Here is a 17,791-nt window from a genome sequence, read left to right as displayed (position 1 = left end):
CAAAAGTGACTTTCATTGTTGAAGAAATGTCACTTTTCTTACTATCCATATCTAATTCTTAACCTGTTATTAAAGTCAGATACGCCTGTATGTTCAGATATTTTTGAACACTTTGGCCGCTAGATGTAGCTGATGGCGTCTGTTATTTAGCCATATTTGTGCGCGTTACGTCGAAAAGGTTATTTTTCACGCGAGGTCTCATGAGAATTGAATGCATCAATATAATATACATATACGATTTATATGCAGTAGCGTTCCGTCACCAATAGAATAGAACCCGCAACCAATAAAGGTATCATTCTGAGTTCGACTGCAGACCGCAGTTGATTTGACATAGCTAAATAGTCGCCATATATACTTCAGTGAAAATATAAATTGACTGCAGTACAATTTTTTTACATGAACTATTTTAACTAGGTACACACATTATTTCGTAAAGAAAATTTGAGTTTTTTTCCTGACACTTGACAATAACTGCAGTCGAGCGCGGAACAACGTCTTAAGGTTTAATTCCAATTCCAACCGCAAGCGGCAGCTGTACGCTTCGCCGTAACTTATATTCACCCTTAATGATAGAGGTTTAATAAAATTCGAAGTGACTGATCACTTAAAATTGAGAATTTTACCTATACCTTTACGTTTCAATTTACATTGCGGCGAAGAGTGCAGCTACCGTCGCCATCAGATATATCGGAGCGGCCAAGGTGCTCAGAAATATCTGAACAAAGCCTCTTTTATCATGAGATTAAGTGCATGTTCAGATATTTTGAGCACATTGGCCGCTCCGGTAAATCTGACACGACAGCGTTCAGAATTGGAATTACACCTATAAATTTACATTGACGAAAGGCCGGCATCCCACTAACTGCCAACGGCGATCATAAGATAGACGACCCCACACTAGCGTCTTTTGATCGTCGGCGTGTAGCCAGCGCTATGGAAAATGGCGTCGCTGCGCAGTTGTATAGTTTGTAGCTTTCTAATAGAGCCCGAAGGCTAATCCTACTGTCTATTGTTAAGTAAAACCGCTCGTGCCATGTGCCATAACCACCTGCATAAAAATCGGTACTTCGGTTACTGAGTGCCGGCGAGTCGAACGCTACAGAACCAGTCTAAAATGTGTCATCGAGATGCGTAACAAAGGCGCGTTATCGGAGAGCGAACCTATACTGGTTTTTTGAGCATTGGACTAGCCCGCGCTCAGGTGCCAAATAGAATATTTAGGACCCTTTTTTGCAGGTAAGTAGCACGTGCGGTTTTACTGAACAATATACAATAGGATAAGCCTTCGGGCTCTACTAGAAAGCTACAAACTATACCAGCCATAGAGTTGACTAGACGCCAACGCTCGGGAGACGCTAGTGTGGGGTGGCCTTAAGACATATCATACCGAATCGAACGTGTTGCCTAACCACCGCCTCGCTCGCGAAGCCGCGTAGGCCTCCGTGCCACTCTGTGCTCTCTACGGGGTCCCCCGTGGATATGCCCAGGGGGTCTAGGTGCGCCACCAGATGGCCTCGGGACTAACCAGACAAAGATGTAGGGCTCATTTAGACGGCGCGTGAACTCGTATACGATTTCAGTTACATTGCGGACCATTGACGTTACATCAATTCAGCCAACCGATCAAATAACGCAATGTAATGAAACTCGTATGCGAGTTCTCGCACCGTCTAAATGAGCCCTAAAGGTGGCGTTTTGAGATGCAATAGGCTAGTGTCCTGGTCAAAACGGGTAATGGACATTAACTTTTATTAGGTACTCATCGGTGGACCTTATCCTTGTAAAGCCCAACGTACAACATTTTCCTATTTTTAACTTGAACCTTGTCGGACAGTAAATTGAGATGAATTTCGTTTGTTTGAGAAAGCAATGAGACAAAAGAAATTCTACTTTATTTGGTTTATGAAAGGTACACAAATAATATGGTATTATTCTTTAAATCCTTGACAACAGGGTTGCATTTTGAAACGGCAACGTAGTTTTTGCTGTTAAAAGTGCAAAGAAAAAAGTTTATAATTTCAAAAATTATAAGGAAAGTAGCCTATTGCCTATTGCCAAAAAGTAGCATTACGCTTGCGATGAATCGTATAATACTTAAACGATTTTCAGTCGCGCAATCCTAAAAAAACGCAGCATCTAGTCGTGTGCAATTAAAATTACCTATACGCTATTAATTTATTTTCACAATGCCACCCAAACAATTGTAATTAATTTGCGCTAGCAAAAACATTGTGTAAAATGATATTACTGTCGGCAACGCGTCGGTTCGCAGCCGGCCTTCAAATTCATTCATATTCGCCTACAGGAATAGATTGTGGATACTTGATTCCTGACCTACACTGTACTAAGGAATTCCTAGATTAACATATCACGACAACTATGTACTTATAAAACTATTTGAGACTAGCAATAATTTAACGGTAGTAACGTTAGTCGAAAAGAAAAGTCTAGTTTTAAAAATGAAATGTTAATTACTTAGTCGAATGAAGAATACGAATACATTAATGACCACTCTACATGACGAATCAAATTAATTTTGCCATGAAATTTAATTGATTTCGGTAGACCTTTTTAGTTAGGCAAGAAGGTTAAAAAAACCGTTACATGTCTACCGAGATCGCAACTCTACATCCACGAAACGAAGCAAGCACTCGGTAAAATTTTGATGAATTTTGAATTTAGCACAGGCCCAATGCAGCAACATAATATAATGCCAATGAAATGTACAAACCGGCTCCGACTTCCATAAACATCGATACATTAAGCTGTTCAGGCTGCATTTCCACTGTAGCGGGGATGAGAGGAGACGTGCGGGAATCAATCAATAGAATTGGTTGTAATCTAGCGGAGTAGAAAAGAGATGTGGACTACAACCAATGGTATTGTTTGATACCCGCACGTCTTCTCTCATGTGCACCTCAGTAGAAAGGCAGCCTTATATCCCAGATACAATAATGACAGTCCTATTGGTCAATTTACTACGTAACCATCCTGATTTTGTATCAATTTTGTCCTAAAATGACAGGTCAGTCGGACAAATTGCAATGAAACTATCAGTTTACTATCTGGGACTTAGAAACAATTATCTATAGTCTCATACAAGCATTCAACGCTACCCAAATTGCGCAAATCGCTATTTCAACAACGATTTCAAAAAGTCGGAATCAGTTCGTAGAGCCGAGTGATCGCTTCCAATTGTATGATCCTTAAAAGTAAACATCGCTCTTTGCAAGTCTACATACTTGCACATGATTTTGGATTCCACATAAGAGTAAAGCGTTTCCATTATACTCGTAAGTACCTACAGATGTATTGCATAAATATTTTCCATCGTATTTTCACGGAAACTTACTAACGTGTCTCGCAATTTCAGCCTCGGTACAAAAAGTACCGACATTGACTGAACTAGCATGACAAATACGAACGTTTCTGTCATCTGTAATGCTAATTATCTCTAGATTTAACACTTAAACTTGCATCATTAATAAAAAGAACACGTGTTGAAATTGTAATTCACATTTATCACTCTTCAAAAAAAAGGCGTGGCATGGACATGTAATTTTGAGCTTTCTATGTTACGTAGCTACTACTGTCGTTGTGAGTAAGACATGGAACGCATTTATAGATTTAAACGATGTTGACTTTGAGAATCACACAGATAAAGGCATGATATCGTCACCAACTGCAGATCCATACAGACCGAATTAACTATCTGACGCCCATTATAAAACAATAATCCAAATTCACTTTTTATTTTGCCGAAAAACTGTTGGTCAAATATAGCGTTCAATTGAATTTTTGCCTGAAATAACAAGTGTTTTGTGTGTTTTGAGTTTTGACCATTATTCAAAACATTAATTAAATTAATTATGTAAGTAACAATGTCAAAAAAAATAAGATTTAAGAGAAAACGCGTTTAGGTCTACCAAATGAAAAAGTCAACTTAACGGTATATTCAATCAACTACCAAAGTTTTTGAGCAAAACAATAGGCCAATCCAACTACAATATCCTTATTTTTTAAATCTGCGTTTTATTCGACGTCAGAACGTTAAACACTGCAGTCGACATCGGAATCGCACCTTAAGGCCTATCTGACTTGACAGCAAGGAATCGATGCAACAGTACTGCTTCCTGTAAGGTACATCTCGTGAAGAAATACTGCATACCATCATCACCACAAAAAACTGTCCATTCGTAAACCTTATTACAAGTACATAAGGTCTATCAATAGTGAGTTAAGTGTTTCTGTGATTCCCGGACAAGTCAGACAGGCTCACGGATGTGAATTCGTACCGAAGTTGAAATATTTCCGCATGATGAGCTCGGAGCGCAGCGCGCGCATGCCCAGCGCGGGCAGGTTGGCGGTGGTGATCCCGAGCGGGTCCATGTCGGCTGCCAGGTGCCCGCGCGCCTGATCATGCCGAGACACGAGTTTCAGACATAGCACCACCAATCATGAGGCATTTAACAGATAATGTTGAGTGTTTTTAGCGATACCTCTAAAGTTTCTACCGCTTCGCGCGTTAAGTTGAATGTACTATTAGTCTTTTATATTTTGGACGTGTTAAATGAAAACTGCAATTGTTTTTAACATAATTAACAAATGAAAACTATGTTTTTTCTCCAGACATGGACAGTATGACGCCATTATTTTAAAACAAACCAAAATTAATCTTTAAATTAGTCTTGTTTATGGTAAAAGGTCTGGCAACCGTTTAAAAACTGATGTTAAATACTATTTTACAGGATCTGCGGAATACATCTCATTATTGGTGACACATCCGTTATAGGGGTGTTTACTATAATTGTTTCTAATTTTCAGACAAAGTTTCAGGCGAATCCCAGCGAAAACCTATAACCTACATGGTATGTTATCCCGTTTTTCATTTGGGCAAATTCACTTAACATACACTTTGTTTAATTTAACCCTGCATACCTACATTACATACCTACCTAACTACCTGAGAATTGTAATTTAGAAAGGTGAAATCTATGTAAATTGTCATTTTAAGGTATGTCTAAGGGCCCTTAATTGCCTGATAATAAAGAATAATTCATTTAGTTTTTGTATTTCTTTGACTATGGTTGTACCCAACCTTATTCCTATGAAACTCGTGTTGTTTAGGAAGACCGCGAAAACGAACTTTGTCAATAATTTACATGCATTATGTATCGAATCATAATGAAAATAACTATCATACACCGGCCCTATATGGTTTAAAGTTTGGGACTAGAAAGATTATTCTTTTTTTTCTTTACTATGAGTGTGTATCAGTGAGTATTTCCACATTTAATAGGGACATTAGCTAGGGTAACCACAGGGTTGGATCTAAAGGTGTAAACAAAATGTGCAAACCATAATAACACTTATGCGTAATGGTAATAAGGTTGTATATGGAACATATTTCACCTGGTAACTCCTGATGATGGCCTGGACAGCCAGATGGTCGTCGATGATCTTTTCGTTGATTGGGGAGCCTGCGAGAATTAAGATTTAAATTTAACAAGCTATTTTCGCATAGTTTTTAAACCGTATCCAAAATAGTTCAAAATATTATGGTGGTAAATCTATTCCCACTGTAACCGTCTCTTGAACTTGCGGTTCCTGAACAAATCATAGACAGTTTAAAATATGTGTAGATAAAGCAGTGTATGTCGCTGTACATAATAAGGCATTAAAACACTCGTGAGATCCTCTTATGAAACTCACTACGCTCGTTTCATAAACCCACACTCGTATTTTAATGCCTTTCATTATGTAGCAGTTACATAATAAGCAACTTACCAGCAGATATGGAAGGCATACCGCCGGACGCGGGCACTAGGGCACTGAGGGGCATCTCGTTTTTGTTGTAGGGCGCCAAGTTGGGTGGTGAAGTGTAGGCAGCGCCCGGCGCTGCGCCCGCGGTCGCGTTACGGAAAAACGCGTCCCAGGACTGTGGAGAAGATTAATAGTTAGATCATCTATGGGGCAATAGTAACCAATTTTCCCTTACAAACTAACCCCCTTAAAACTTAAGTTTGTAAGAAGCTAGCTGTTTAATTTTTCCTCTATCTAACTACCTAACAGACATGTCAAAATGGATTTGTCACACGTTGCTATGGTCTCCTGAGTCACTCTTAAAACTCTAGGATTTTCGTATTTAAATGAACCAAACTTGCATTTTATGGTAGTTATAAGACCTTTCCATAATGGGACATCTACTGAGCATGTTAGTAGAACATGGTACAGCATTTCTTCTAACAATCTATGCTACTATTGTCTCCTCGCTGACGGGACAGAATAACAACAAGAAATAGTTGATTGATCCATCAAAGGTTTGTTAGTTATGACTTATGACAAACGTAATATTTGCAACCATTTTCAAGAGACAGCTTTCAATACAAAATACTGCATGTTTAAACACTTTTCAAGTAAGTAACTAAACATGAACGACAAAAATTGTTATTGCGAAGTTTGCCCAAGGGAAAGCTTAAGAATACCCGTGAGGGCTTAGAATTTACTAGAAAAAGAAGTGGCATTTGCAATAATATGCCATTATAAATATTCAAAATATTTTTTATCCAAGTAGTTTCGAATAATATCTAATCCGAGATCAAATAATAGTATGTAAAATCAAATGGACTTTGTTCCCGTGGGCATTCAGAAAATGTAATCAGGCTGCAACAATTTAGCCTGCGCAGGATTCATGGAAGTAACTAGGTACTTTATTCTTTGCAATACCGCACGTCTCATCTCGACCAATCTAACACAGATCCCAGACTAACCGCAGATATGATAGATCTAATGTCAAGTTATACTGGACAGTATGTTCGAGTTGAAAAGTAAAGCTGGTGTTAACTGGATCGAGTTAGTGGTGACTCGAGAATTGCCGGAGCACGCTTCGGAGCGGATCAAATGACATTTAGCATTGACATGATTATGAGGTTGGGTCTGCTTTTTACTCGATTACGGCAAAGCCAGAAGGTAGGGTTATGATTTTAACAGGCTATGTATGTGGGTATGTTTTGTACTGATCCGATTTAGATGAATGCAATGCGAAGAAAACCGTAGTATGCACTTGTACTTATACTTGTATTCGTTATGTTAATAAATGAATTAAAATTCATGTTGCAGTACATTACAACTATTACAAATACCTAATCGTTGTGCAGACGCATCTGATTCTCTCTGGCATTGAAACAAGTTATATAATTAATTGATCACTTAAGTAGGTATGTTTTCATCGCGGTATTAATTGACCGAAGCGTAGCGAAGGTCTACGTTTTGACTCGGGCATTTTGCTTTTGTATGTCCGGATGTTATACTCTACAGGTCACAATTCTCAACCCATTCTTGTGAAATTTTGTGACCAGATTCTATGAGTAAATAATTTTTTATTGTCGATCCCGTTTTTGGAATTTTTTAAAAATGGAGGAGTTGTGATACCTCGCGCTTAAACAAATAGTCGTATCGATATCATAGGAGTATTATCTTTTTGAGACATATTTACATAGTAAATGGCAAAAAATGCAGAAAAATTGTATTTCTGGTTTAGGCGGTATTTAGATATTTAGTTTGTACTCGAGAATGAGTAGCCGAATTTCGTCAGCTTAGCTAAGAACTATCATGGCGCATTTTGTAAACAATCGCTTTTTTTGTTTGCACACAGAAAGTCTGGGTTCGATCCCCAGTAAGACATAACTTTTTGTATTTTTTTTTCACTTGAACTTCGTATTTTTTTTAATAAATTAAAATCTTTGTATTGTTGATTGATCGAACCGCTGTGTGGCGCTGTCATCGTGCACGGTCCCAATAAGCTATGCTCGCGAGGTCTACAGCTCACAGAGCCACTAGTATACATATGTATAACGGTTTTGGATTTAAAAAAAATATCATGAATGATGTATTCAATTACATAATTAACTCTAAATCATAAACGATAAGTTTCACATTTGACCATCATCAATGTGCAAGGTATGTGTAAGATCATAGTCTGGCGTCCGTCTGGGTCAGTTGTGGCTAAAGAGATATCAAACTGATCATAATGAATCTTACTGCAACGGAATAAGGTACCTATCTATAAGCCTGTATTCGATCAACTTTACCGATTGGTAAAAGGTCGTATGCGTCGCGTTTACTCGTAAACCGTAATTTGATAACGTGTTGAGACATATACTTACGTTATCAATTAAATTATGTACCATGTTGAAATACTTATCGTTCAAAGAACACCAAAACTTAGAATATTCGAGTTTTCCTTCGACCTCCGAATTCCAATAAAGCGCGCTAATTAACAATTATCAAGAAAATTGCGTGAAATTATTCAGATTTTTTCTAACCGATGTTAATCATTGCTTGCTGTGATAAAGTTCAAGCTAGTTTTGATTACTACAATATTATGGCAGCTTAGATACATTATACATTCGGAATATTATTGAACTGATTTAAGTTATTCTTATTTAATGTGTTTTGTAGATGCGCTGTGAGACTTTTACAATTAAGGAAAAACGTACAGTTTTCCTGTTGACCACATTCTGAGAAATTACGAATCGTATTTGATAATAAGTTAAACGTTTGAAATGCTAACCTACGGATTCTTTTTGCATATAACTTCCTTTTTGGAGGTCGGTTATAAATGTAGCCTACAATTGCATGAGATGGCTAACATTGTGTAAACACAACCTTATTGTTAAAATAAGAGTGTATACTTGCGGCATGTCTCGACGTTCGCCGAGCTGAGCTGGACCCGTTAAAGGGCTCTACTGTACAACTCTTCATGTTTACTGTACTTTAATATACTGTACTGTACTTTATACTGTACTGGACTTTATACTGTACTGTACTTTATACTGTACTGTACTTTATATTGTACTGTACTTTATACTGTACTGTACTGTACTTTATACTGTACTGTACTTTATACTGTACTGTACTTTATACTGTACTGTACTTAATACTGTACTGTACTTTATACTGTACTGTACTTAATACTGTACTGTACTATACTACTTTACTGTACTTACGGCATGTACGGAGTTGGGGTCAGACAACCACGAGTTGTACATGGTCTCGACGTACGCCGAGCTGGACCCGTTGAGGAAGGGCTCTGCCGCTGTGGAACTTTTCAGCCTGTTGGCGTTTACTGCCACAGCGGCGGTCTGGGGGCAAAATGGGGGTAAATTAGTTTCTGTCAAAAAAACAATTTTTAAAAACACCTAGGGGGCTTCCATTAATTTCTTGAGTCCCACTAATCTCGCGTAAGAAGTTAGTCTAGAAACATGCATAGTATAATTTATTAGTGAAATTTTCTCGCAATTTTGCACTATATTTCATGTTCAAACCCAAGCCAAGGCTTAATATTATGAAATGTCATGTTTACGCCATTCGACGCAAAGAAAATCGACTGTGAAGTGTGAATCGTACCTACCATTGTCTACACAGTTAGCTGAAAATAATATTATACATAGTATACCAGGTATACTATACCTTATTGCGAAAACATAACATCCACTGATGCCCTATGGTTATTTTAAGAGTGTTGCTTTTAAAATACCTAGTCATATTTCCGTAAAATTGCGAAACGTGACGTATGATCATTATACATAACTGTTTTACATAATAATAAACCAGTATTAGCATAATAATAGTAGGTAACATGTTTATCGAATGCTTAAGCATTTCTAAAGCCGCCATCTTAAATATTCCATACAATAATTACAAATTCTTATAGTATCGTGGTTATATTTCCAATTTTCCATATTGTATTTCATTTTAAGTTTCCTATTTAGGCCATAAGGCAGGTATCAGTGTTGGCCGAAAGTTAATGCAAATTGAAAATGCTGGCCATTAACCATTATAAATTGAATCGTAAACTATAATCGTCCGATACGGTTTAAGGTTCAATTTATAATGGTTAATGGCCAACATTTTCAATTCGCATTAACTTTCGGCCAACACTGGCAGGTATCAGCCCCTTCAACGCACAAGTTGAGGCTTCGTCACACAAGTTTTCCAAGCGGGGTGAGCGAGGCGCGCCGCTTTTACATATAAAACGCTGACACCCCGCCCGGAAAACGCGCCTGTGTGACGGAACCTGCGTGATTTGGAGGAGGCTGCACTGCCTTTTGGCGTGAAATGTTTAAGTTTCCGATTTATACTAGGTCTCAATAAAATGACCTAATCACAAATGTAAGCAACATTCAAAATGGAAAATTTCTTGCTTCAACTAATAATACAAAAATACCTACGTTAAAAAACCGAATTAAGAACTACCCGTATTTTAAGTTAAAAACAAGCGATATGGCATCATTAGAAATTAAAACTAGTCATCGTTATCATTCATACAGCTCATATGTTTTTGAGTGGCAAAAGAGATAAAGCCAAGATTGATACGTCGCGGAGTTTGCCGACTGTCAGATAAGTGGTAAATGTTATTATGTCGCTATCGCGCTGGAGGCTCGTCCAGTCACAGGGCGTGAACAAAACATAGACGGTTCAAAACAAAACCATGGTAAACATTTGATAAGAGTATATGGGAGGACAAACCTCGAGTCTCGATAGACTGCTGTAATTGTTTATTTTTCAAGTAGATGAACCATGAGGTTATCATGTCATCCGGATCTTCATTTTATGTAGGTACGTTACCCGATCTCTCAGACATCATTTTTTTTTTGTTTTTTATGTACGTCATTCAATTTCCTGTTTACATCTGTTAGCAAAATTATTATTTTTGTTTGAGAGTTTCACAGTTGGACATCATGTCAGTCTGTCTGATATTGGGATCCTAGATAAATCGAGGGAATAGTTCAAATATTGATGTATTCAATATTATAATTTATAGACTTCATAGTGCAAGTTATTTTTTTGTACCGCATTGGTGACAAGCAAGTAAGGTACAGCCCTCCCGATGGTATAAGCGGAAATCAAGTTCAGAAAGGCGTTGCTGATTCTTTTAAGTTGTTGACGTGATGACAAGTTGTTTTTCTCGCTTGTTATTTAACTTTAAAAAGTTTTAACCTCTAAAATAGCAAAATATCTTTAGTGTAAGTAAATAAAAATTAAAAATGGCGATATAAAGTGAAATATCTTGTTGTTATCGCTATTGTTCGTCATGATATCAATGTCGTTCAGGATCTTTTCGTCATTTAAATTGATTACCGAATGATTATCTAATCTTATCACGGTCTGTTGTCGTCTGTTTTTCTTAACTACAAGATTGTACCTACTCATTATTTTATGGCATCTTTACAGACAGAAAAATCGTGAATATATAATTTAAATAATTTAAATATGTAGTTACGAAACATTTTGTAGTCACATGTGAGTGGGAACATACGTCGCGGTAAAATACGATGTACCAAAAAAATAATTACCGTACCACTTCGTACCTTGTCAAATTGACAATCATTATGCTAGCTAGGAACCTCATACTATTGTCACTGTGACAAGGTACGAAATAGTATTGAAATTAAATACCTTGACCCCACTGACAACAACTATCTTAACTAACCATCGGTGAATCTTATGTCTTTGCAAGAAGGGTTACGAATTGTCAGTTAACTGTGTGGACGATGATTCTTCTTTCTGGACGATCTTTAACTCTTTGAGCGATACGTGAAATATAGTTACCAGACTACAAGGTTGAGATTAATGGTTAAACCATAGAATCTTCAAAGTTGAGATTAGCATTGACCCAGTGAAGACGAAATAACACAATTTTACCCATAAAATGTTAAGGGTAACAGTTTATGTATGGGTCTAAGAAAAAAGACGACTCTTAACTTCTTCTTCTACAAAGAAAAAAACTCTTTTTAAATAAGATGTAACACCAACCTAACAGTCTAACCCAGTTTTTACGAAAGCGACTGGCAAGCGTCATTAGGATTAACCACGTAATTAAACTGCCATCTCAAAACGTGAATCACGTGAACGAGCTGACATAACGATCTATTACCAGTAATAGCAAAACAAAACTGACCATATTTGTATTTTATGTCTTCGCAATAAGAGTTTATGGTAAGTGTAGGCAATGATAATGGCACATAATGGTTTGTGTAAATAGACAGTTCAGATAATAGCAGGCTCGAGAACCCCACATGATTATCCCATACTACAATATTGAACGGACGTGAGCAAGGTCGAGTGAGGCTTTCATCGATTATGTGCAGTTGCCCTAAGATACTGAGTACCAAAGGTGCTCACAAATATCTTAACAAGCAGACTCGAGCCCCTACATGATTAGCCCATACTACAATATTGAATGAAATGAATGAAATCTTTATTTCAGGCAACTAGTACTATATTGAATCAAAGTAAGGTGAGGTGTGTGGATTTCAAGTGGTTAAGATTTTATGTGGCTAAGGTGCTCAGAAATATCTTAACAACATAATGGGGTTACATTACAGAAAGCATTTATGGATAGTCCAAAGGCTGTGGATGGTAGGTCAATAACAAAGTGGTTTGGTTATAACTCTTATTTCATTGTGTAAAGTCAAGTAGGATCCATTGGGATAACTTTGAAGCCGGGGTAATTTTAAAAATTGCAAATACCTTATCTACCAAACTAACAGCACTTTCTACTGCAACAGTAAGCAAAATGCCTTGGTATGCATTGCGGTAGCATTAGTGTTACAAAAGTATGCCTTAGTAGATAATAAGTAGTGATTAAAAACTATCCCACCTTCAAAGTTACCCCAATTTACCTTTACCAGAGTATACAAGGGTATATAATTAAAATTCTCACCTGTGGTTTGTTGAGGAGCCATGATGCAAATCTCTCTGTGTTGCCAACTTTGTTGGAGATGTTAAAAACTACCCTTGCGCGATGCATGGCTGTGCTATGCCTGGCTCCTTACTGGTGACGTGTCAGGTCTGCAGACAAATTGAAAAGTAAATAAACATAAATGTGGTTACTATCTCACTCAAAGGCACTAATAGTCATCAAGTTGCAGAAACCTGACATATAACAATGTGATACAATAGGCATAGTTCATTCTTCCACTTCAAACTAAAAACAGATATATAATTAGTTGATCAGTATAAATTCAAATTCAGTTTAGAAGTTTCAGTTTCACATGCAGTTACACACAAAATCTATACAATCTTCTTTATCTAATACCTTTAAACGAGCAATTCTTGTTTATTTATTTATTTATTTATTTATTTATTTATATATATATATATATTTCGGGGATCTCGGAAACGGCTCTAACGATTTCGATGAAATTTGCTATACGGGGGTTTTCGGGGGCGAAAAATCGATCTGGCTAGGTCTTATCTCTGGGAAAACGCGTATTTTCGAGTTTTTATATGTTTTCCGAGCGAAGCTCGGTCACCCAGATATTAGTGGGTCTTAAACATCACAGGATGTATGCATTCCATACAGCAGATGCTTTTTTTACAAAAACATAGTTATTTGTAACTATGTAAAGGATCTTTATTATTGTAGAAGTGATCATCTTTATTTACATAAGTTCGGAACATGATTTGTATTCATACTTGTACGACAAACATGCTCAAATAACCTACCAAGTCCATGTCAACCATTATCTGGTTTGAAAAACAGTATTTACAAGTATGCATTATTAAAACACTTAACATGCAGCACATATGAAAATAAAAACTTTTTACAAAAATAATAAAACCGACTTCAAAAAGGATGAAATAAAATATTATCCTTTTTGAAGTCTATGCGTTACCAACTGATATGTTTGAAGTCGGTGCCAAGCCAAATTTTGTTGCATACCATGATTTTTGTGCGGTTCAATAAGGATGTACGTTGGATTGTCTTACACGACGACAATGAACGTACTTTCTGTAGGTACAGTTGAAGTTAAAAATATGTTTACACTTTTCGCCTCCTCGCTCCTTTTACAAAGGAGTAAGGTGCAAAAGTGTAAACGTATCTTTGTCGTCGACTGTACCAAGAACACACGATCAAACCTTCTTGGCGCAGTCCGTACCATGTTTGTCGGCATATAGTGTAAATCCAATGCATTTTTTTGCCGTCGTATTTTTTAAAGAACATTTCTTACAAATGTGTGGGATTGGGACTGAGTTATTTCCCGTCCCTTATCCAGAGGACTACATTTCAAAATATAAAAAAATTCAAGGAATTTACCTTTTTGCCAAATTTCACCTAAAGCAGTTCAGTTGTTTAGCCATGAAAAGACGACAAAGAGGCAGACAGAATTACTTGCACATTTACAATAGTTATTATTAGTACAGTTCTAATGGGATTTATAGCCATAAAGCTGATTATTTTTGACTGGTATTGTTACTACTTGGCTTGGCACCGACTTCAAACATATCAGTTGGTAAAGCATAGACTTCAAAAAGGATAATATTTTATTTCATCCTTTTTGAAGTCGGTTTTCTTTTTTTTGTAAAAAGTTTTTATTTTTCAATTTTTAGTTTTAACGCATTGTTAAGAGCGCGACGCATGAATGATAAACGAGATCACGTTTAACATTAAATTCGTGTACCTAGCTATTACTTTAATAAATATGTAAACAGGAATTTTCTCGAGTCCGTCTGGGAAATTATAATTCCTGTCACTATCACGACACTAAATCCATCCTCCGCCCCGCCACTGACCCAATCCCTCAACCGCCCCGATCACTCAACCTCACAGCGCATCAACCCCTGATCCAGGAACCCCTCGACCCTGAAGCAACAGCCCTTCAACCGCCAGTCCCCGACCCCTTAATCCCTAACCCTAACCCCCGATCAGTAGCCTTACCAGCTTACCACGAGTTTGACATTAATATATTCGCTAGCGTGTGTGTAATTTACTTTCTTTGCATCTCGCTCGTACTGACAAATCAGACCACGGATGTCGGAGTAATCGGCGAACGTACATAAAAAAAAAATAGCCTAACCCGAATACAGAACCTCCTCCTTCTATGCAATTGAAGTCGGTTAAAAAATATGATTCCTCGCTTTAACACAAGAATTGAATTTTATTATTATTTTTCATTCATAATCTAACAAATCAAACATGACCTAGCCATAGATAAGTAGACAATTTTAAACTCTATCTCTCACACATAAGAATTAAAACAACATTAAATGTGTATAACATGTGGTTGTATACGCATTTACTGTATGAACTAAACAATAAAAAGTACTCATAATAATGTCAAGGTAAGTCAACAAACAGTATGAGACGAAAAAGTAATAATAAAACCTGTATTTAGGGCACCTTGATCACAATGCCAAACTGGCAAGTGTCTAAAGTTTATGTAATAACTAACTAAATAATAATCAGTCAGGTTTCTAATTACACTAACAATAGTAAATAATCTAATATTTGATGGATTTGAGATCGGGCATGGACATTGACTTTTATACAATTCATTTTGGCACAGACTCAAAATGTGCAGCCACTATTTCTGTTGTCTATGTGAATTTGGTCTAAATATAATTCAAGGTCATGGGAGAAATAATGAAAGTACAGTTTAATGGTAAATAATGATTAATGAGCTATTGTTTTAATTTAAATTTAGTGTTTGCTCTTAATTTTTTTTTTTTCTCATGAATGTTCATACTATAAATAAATGTAGAAATATTTCAACAAAAAGTTGTAATATAAAATAAGTAACTACAGATTGATGAAATATAAATATCATATATAAAAAGTTGTTTTCTGACAAGGATCTCATTATAATTAGGAAAGTTGAATTTACTATTTTATTGGCTATAGGCATGGCAATTGGTAAATGAGTACTCTAGAATTAAATTGTTTTAATTAAGTAATTAAAAATAATACATTAAAAATATAGTTTCCATGTTTTTGGTAATTGTGCAGTTCTAGCACATCATTTTAAAAAGAACTGGAGGTAATTATTAAATTAATGAAATAACTTATGCCATTATTTAGGTCATGAGTTGACTAATGGGGTCATGGGAATCCCCCATGATTATTATAATGATTGATTATGCTAAAATTGAGACAGATTTAAGACAGTACTATCAAATAAAGCGTTTAGAGATAGATTAGATTGTTTACATCTTATATTTAAAACAAAATTTGCATTTGCATCTATAACATATTGTTTAATTTAGAAAGTAACCTTGATAGTTATGTGGACAAAACCTGTCTCTTTAATTACTTTTTTAACTCTAAATTACAATGTTAAGTGTTGAATTATTTATTATCAGATAAGTAACATTTTATTAACAAATCTGGCCAAAACACGTAAAACCGATTCGAATTCGCCCGAAATGAATGCGTTATAAATTAAATAAGTTGTAATTAAATACTGTAACTGTGACAAAAGTTTTAAAAATACGTACCTGATGTGGTATGAACCGTAAACCGTTAATAATTGTATGAAAATTTAAATAAAATTAATGTGATCAATACTGAAGTCCCGTGATTCAAGGTTATGTAATCCGCTCGGCTGCGACGAGATTATAGCACACAAATTCACACAAAAAATATATTTCTCCGCATGGCACTGTTGAAACGTGGTTCTGTTTTTTACTTATTTTTTATCTTTATCGATATTTACCTTTGACACTATTCGAAAGTGGATCTTGCAAAGCAAGCGTAGTCAATTTTTTGATTTTAAAGAACAACCACAGATAAGACTTACGTCTACGACAGTACGATCAACTTCTCGCGAATTTTCGTTTTGTTTTTTTAATTTCTGAGGGGCTACCGCGAAAACCGTTTTTCGCAAATTGCGGGGATCTTTCTCTTTTACTCCAATGAAGGCGTAATTAGAATGACAGAGAAAAATGCCCGCAATTTGCGAACTTCGATTTTCACGGGTATAGCCCTGGTTTACACGCGTTCAAAATATACTGGGTCAACCAAATCTTGTCAGTAAATAGGAACAAAGAAAACTATACTCATCCTTTTCTTTTGGGTGCTAGTACTAGTGTTAGACAAAGATAGTATGATTCTCTCTGTCTATGTTTGAAATCAAACAGACCTTTGACATACTATAACATTCAAATTTTAAATCAATTATAATGCATATACTGGGTCAACCAAATCTTGTCAGTAAATAGGAACAAAAAATATATACTCATCCTTTTCTTTTGGGTGCTAGTACTAGTGTTAGACAAAGATGGTATGATTCTCTCTGTCTATGTTTGAAATCAAACAGACCTTTGACACACTATAAGTAATAAATGTTTTAATATATACTAAATCTCAAAATAATACATATATAAAAAAAATGTAAACTCGAGAATTTCTTTCTCAATACAAGAACACACAATTTAGAAATGAATAAACTACATAATTAACGACTACCCGATTTGCATTATTTTACCAATTTAAACGTTGAGTATTTCTGAGAAGTTGCTCAGAAGTGAATGTAGTAATTTTAATTACACCTTTGATGTTGGTCAATGCTGAAAGATTTTACACGTGTTGTCACTCTCTCACGTCATTCTCTATCTGTTGCAGGTTGCAATGCAAGACCATGAAGTTATATTTTTTAAACTGGAGCGAGTTGTCACTTTTTTTGCCATACTAATTTGAACCTTATCACCGAGACAGAAAGTTGTTCGTACCAGACTAGAGAAAATGGTCCACTTGAGATAGAAAAACCCGAGCCCTGTGTCTCACTCGCACATGTTGCCAATGTTAAAAAGATACCATTGTGGTAGAAATTATATCAATAAACTACTGAATTTAATTACCTGCTTATACAATTTTAGTGCTATATTCAGACTACAGTTCTGATATCTTTTAAGTAATTTGTAAATAATTATGATGCCAATATTATTAACTGATTAAACCAAGCGCATACACAGCAAAAAAAAACTAAATGTTAGTATGGTAGAA

General features: G+C 36.0%; 1 protein-coding gene across 1 annotated transcript in view; it reads right to left on the bottom strand.

Annotated features, from left to right (window-relative positions):
- The window catches only part of LOC134650156 (2-oxoglutarate dehydrogenase complex component E1), a 49,876-nt gene extending 33,299 nt beyond the window's left edge, over window positions 1-16,577 (bottom strand). Inside the window, exons 1-6 of the mRNA XM_063505013.1 lie at window positions 16,285-16,577; window positions 12,731-12,858; window positions 9,012-9,146; window positions 5,791-5,941; window positions 5,416-5,483; window positions 1,416-1,523 (exon numbers count right to left, since the gene is read on the bottom strand). Of these exons, the coding sequence (XP_063361083.1) occupies window positions 1,416-1,523; window positions 5,416-5,483; window positions 5,791-5,941; window positions 9,012-9,146; window positions 12,731-12,817 (549 nt within the window). The 5' untranslated portion in view covers window positions 12,818-12,858; window positions 16,285-16,577. The remainder of the gene's footprint in view (window positions 1-1,415; window positions 1,524-5,415; window positions 5,484-5,790; window positions 5,942-9,011; window positions 9,147-12,730; window positions 12,859-16,284) is intronic.
- Window positions 16,578-17,791: the final 1,214 nt, after the last annotated feature.

The sequence above is a fragment of the Cydia amplana genome, chromosome 8 (assembly GCF_948474715.1).
Source record: "Cydia amplana chromosome 8, ilCydAmpl1.1, whole genome shotgun sequence".
In the NCBI taxonomy this organism is placed as follows: Eukaryota; Metazoa; Arthropoda; class Insecta; order Lepidoptera; family Tortricidae; genus Cydia; species Cydia amplana.
Note: the sequence above shows the minus strand (reverse complement) of the source record. Positions and strands in the feature narration are given on the sequence as shown.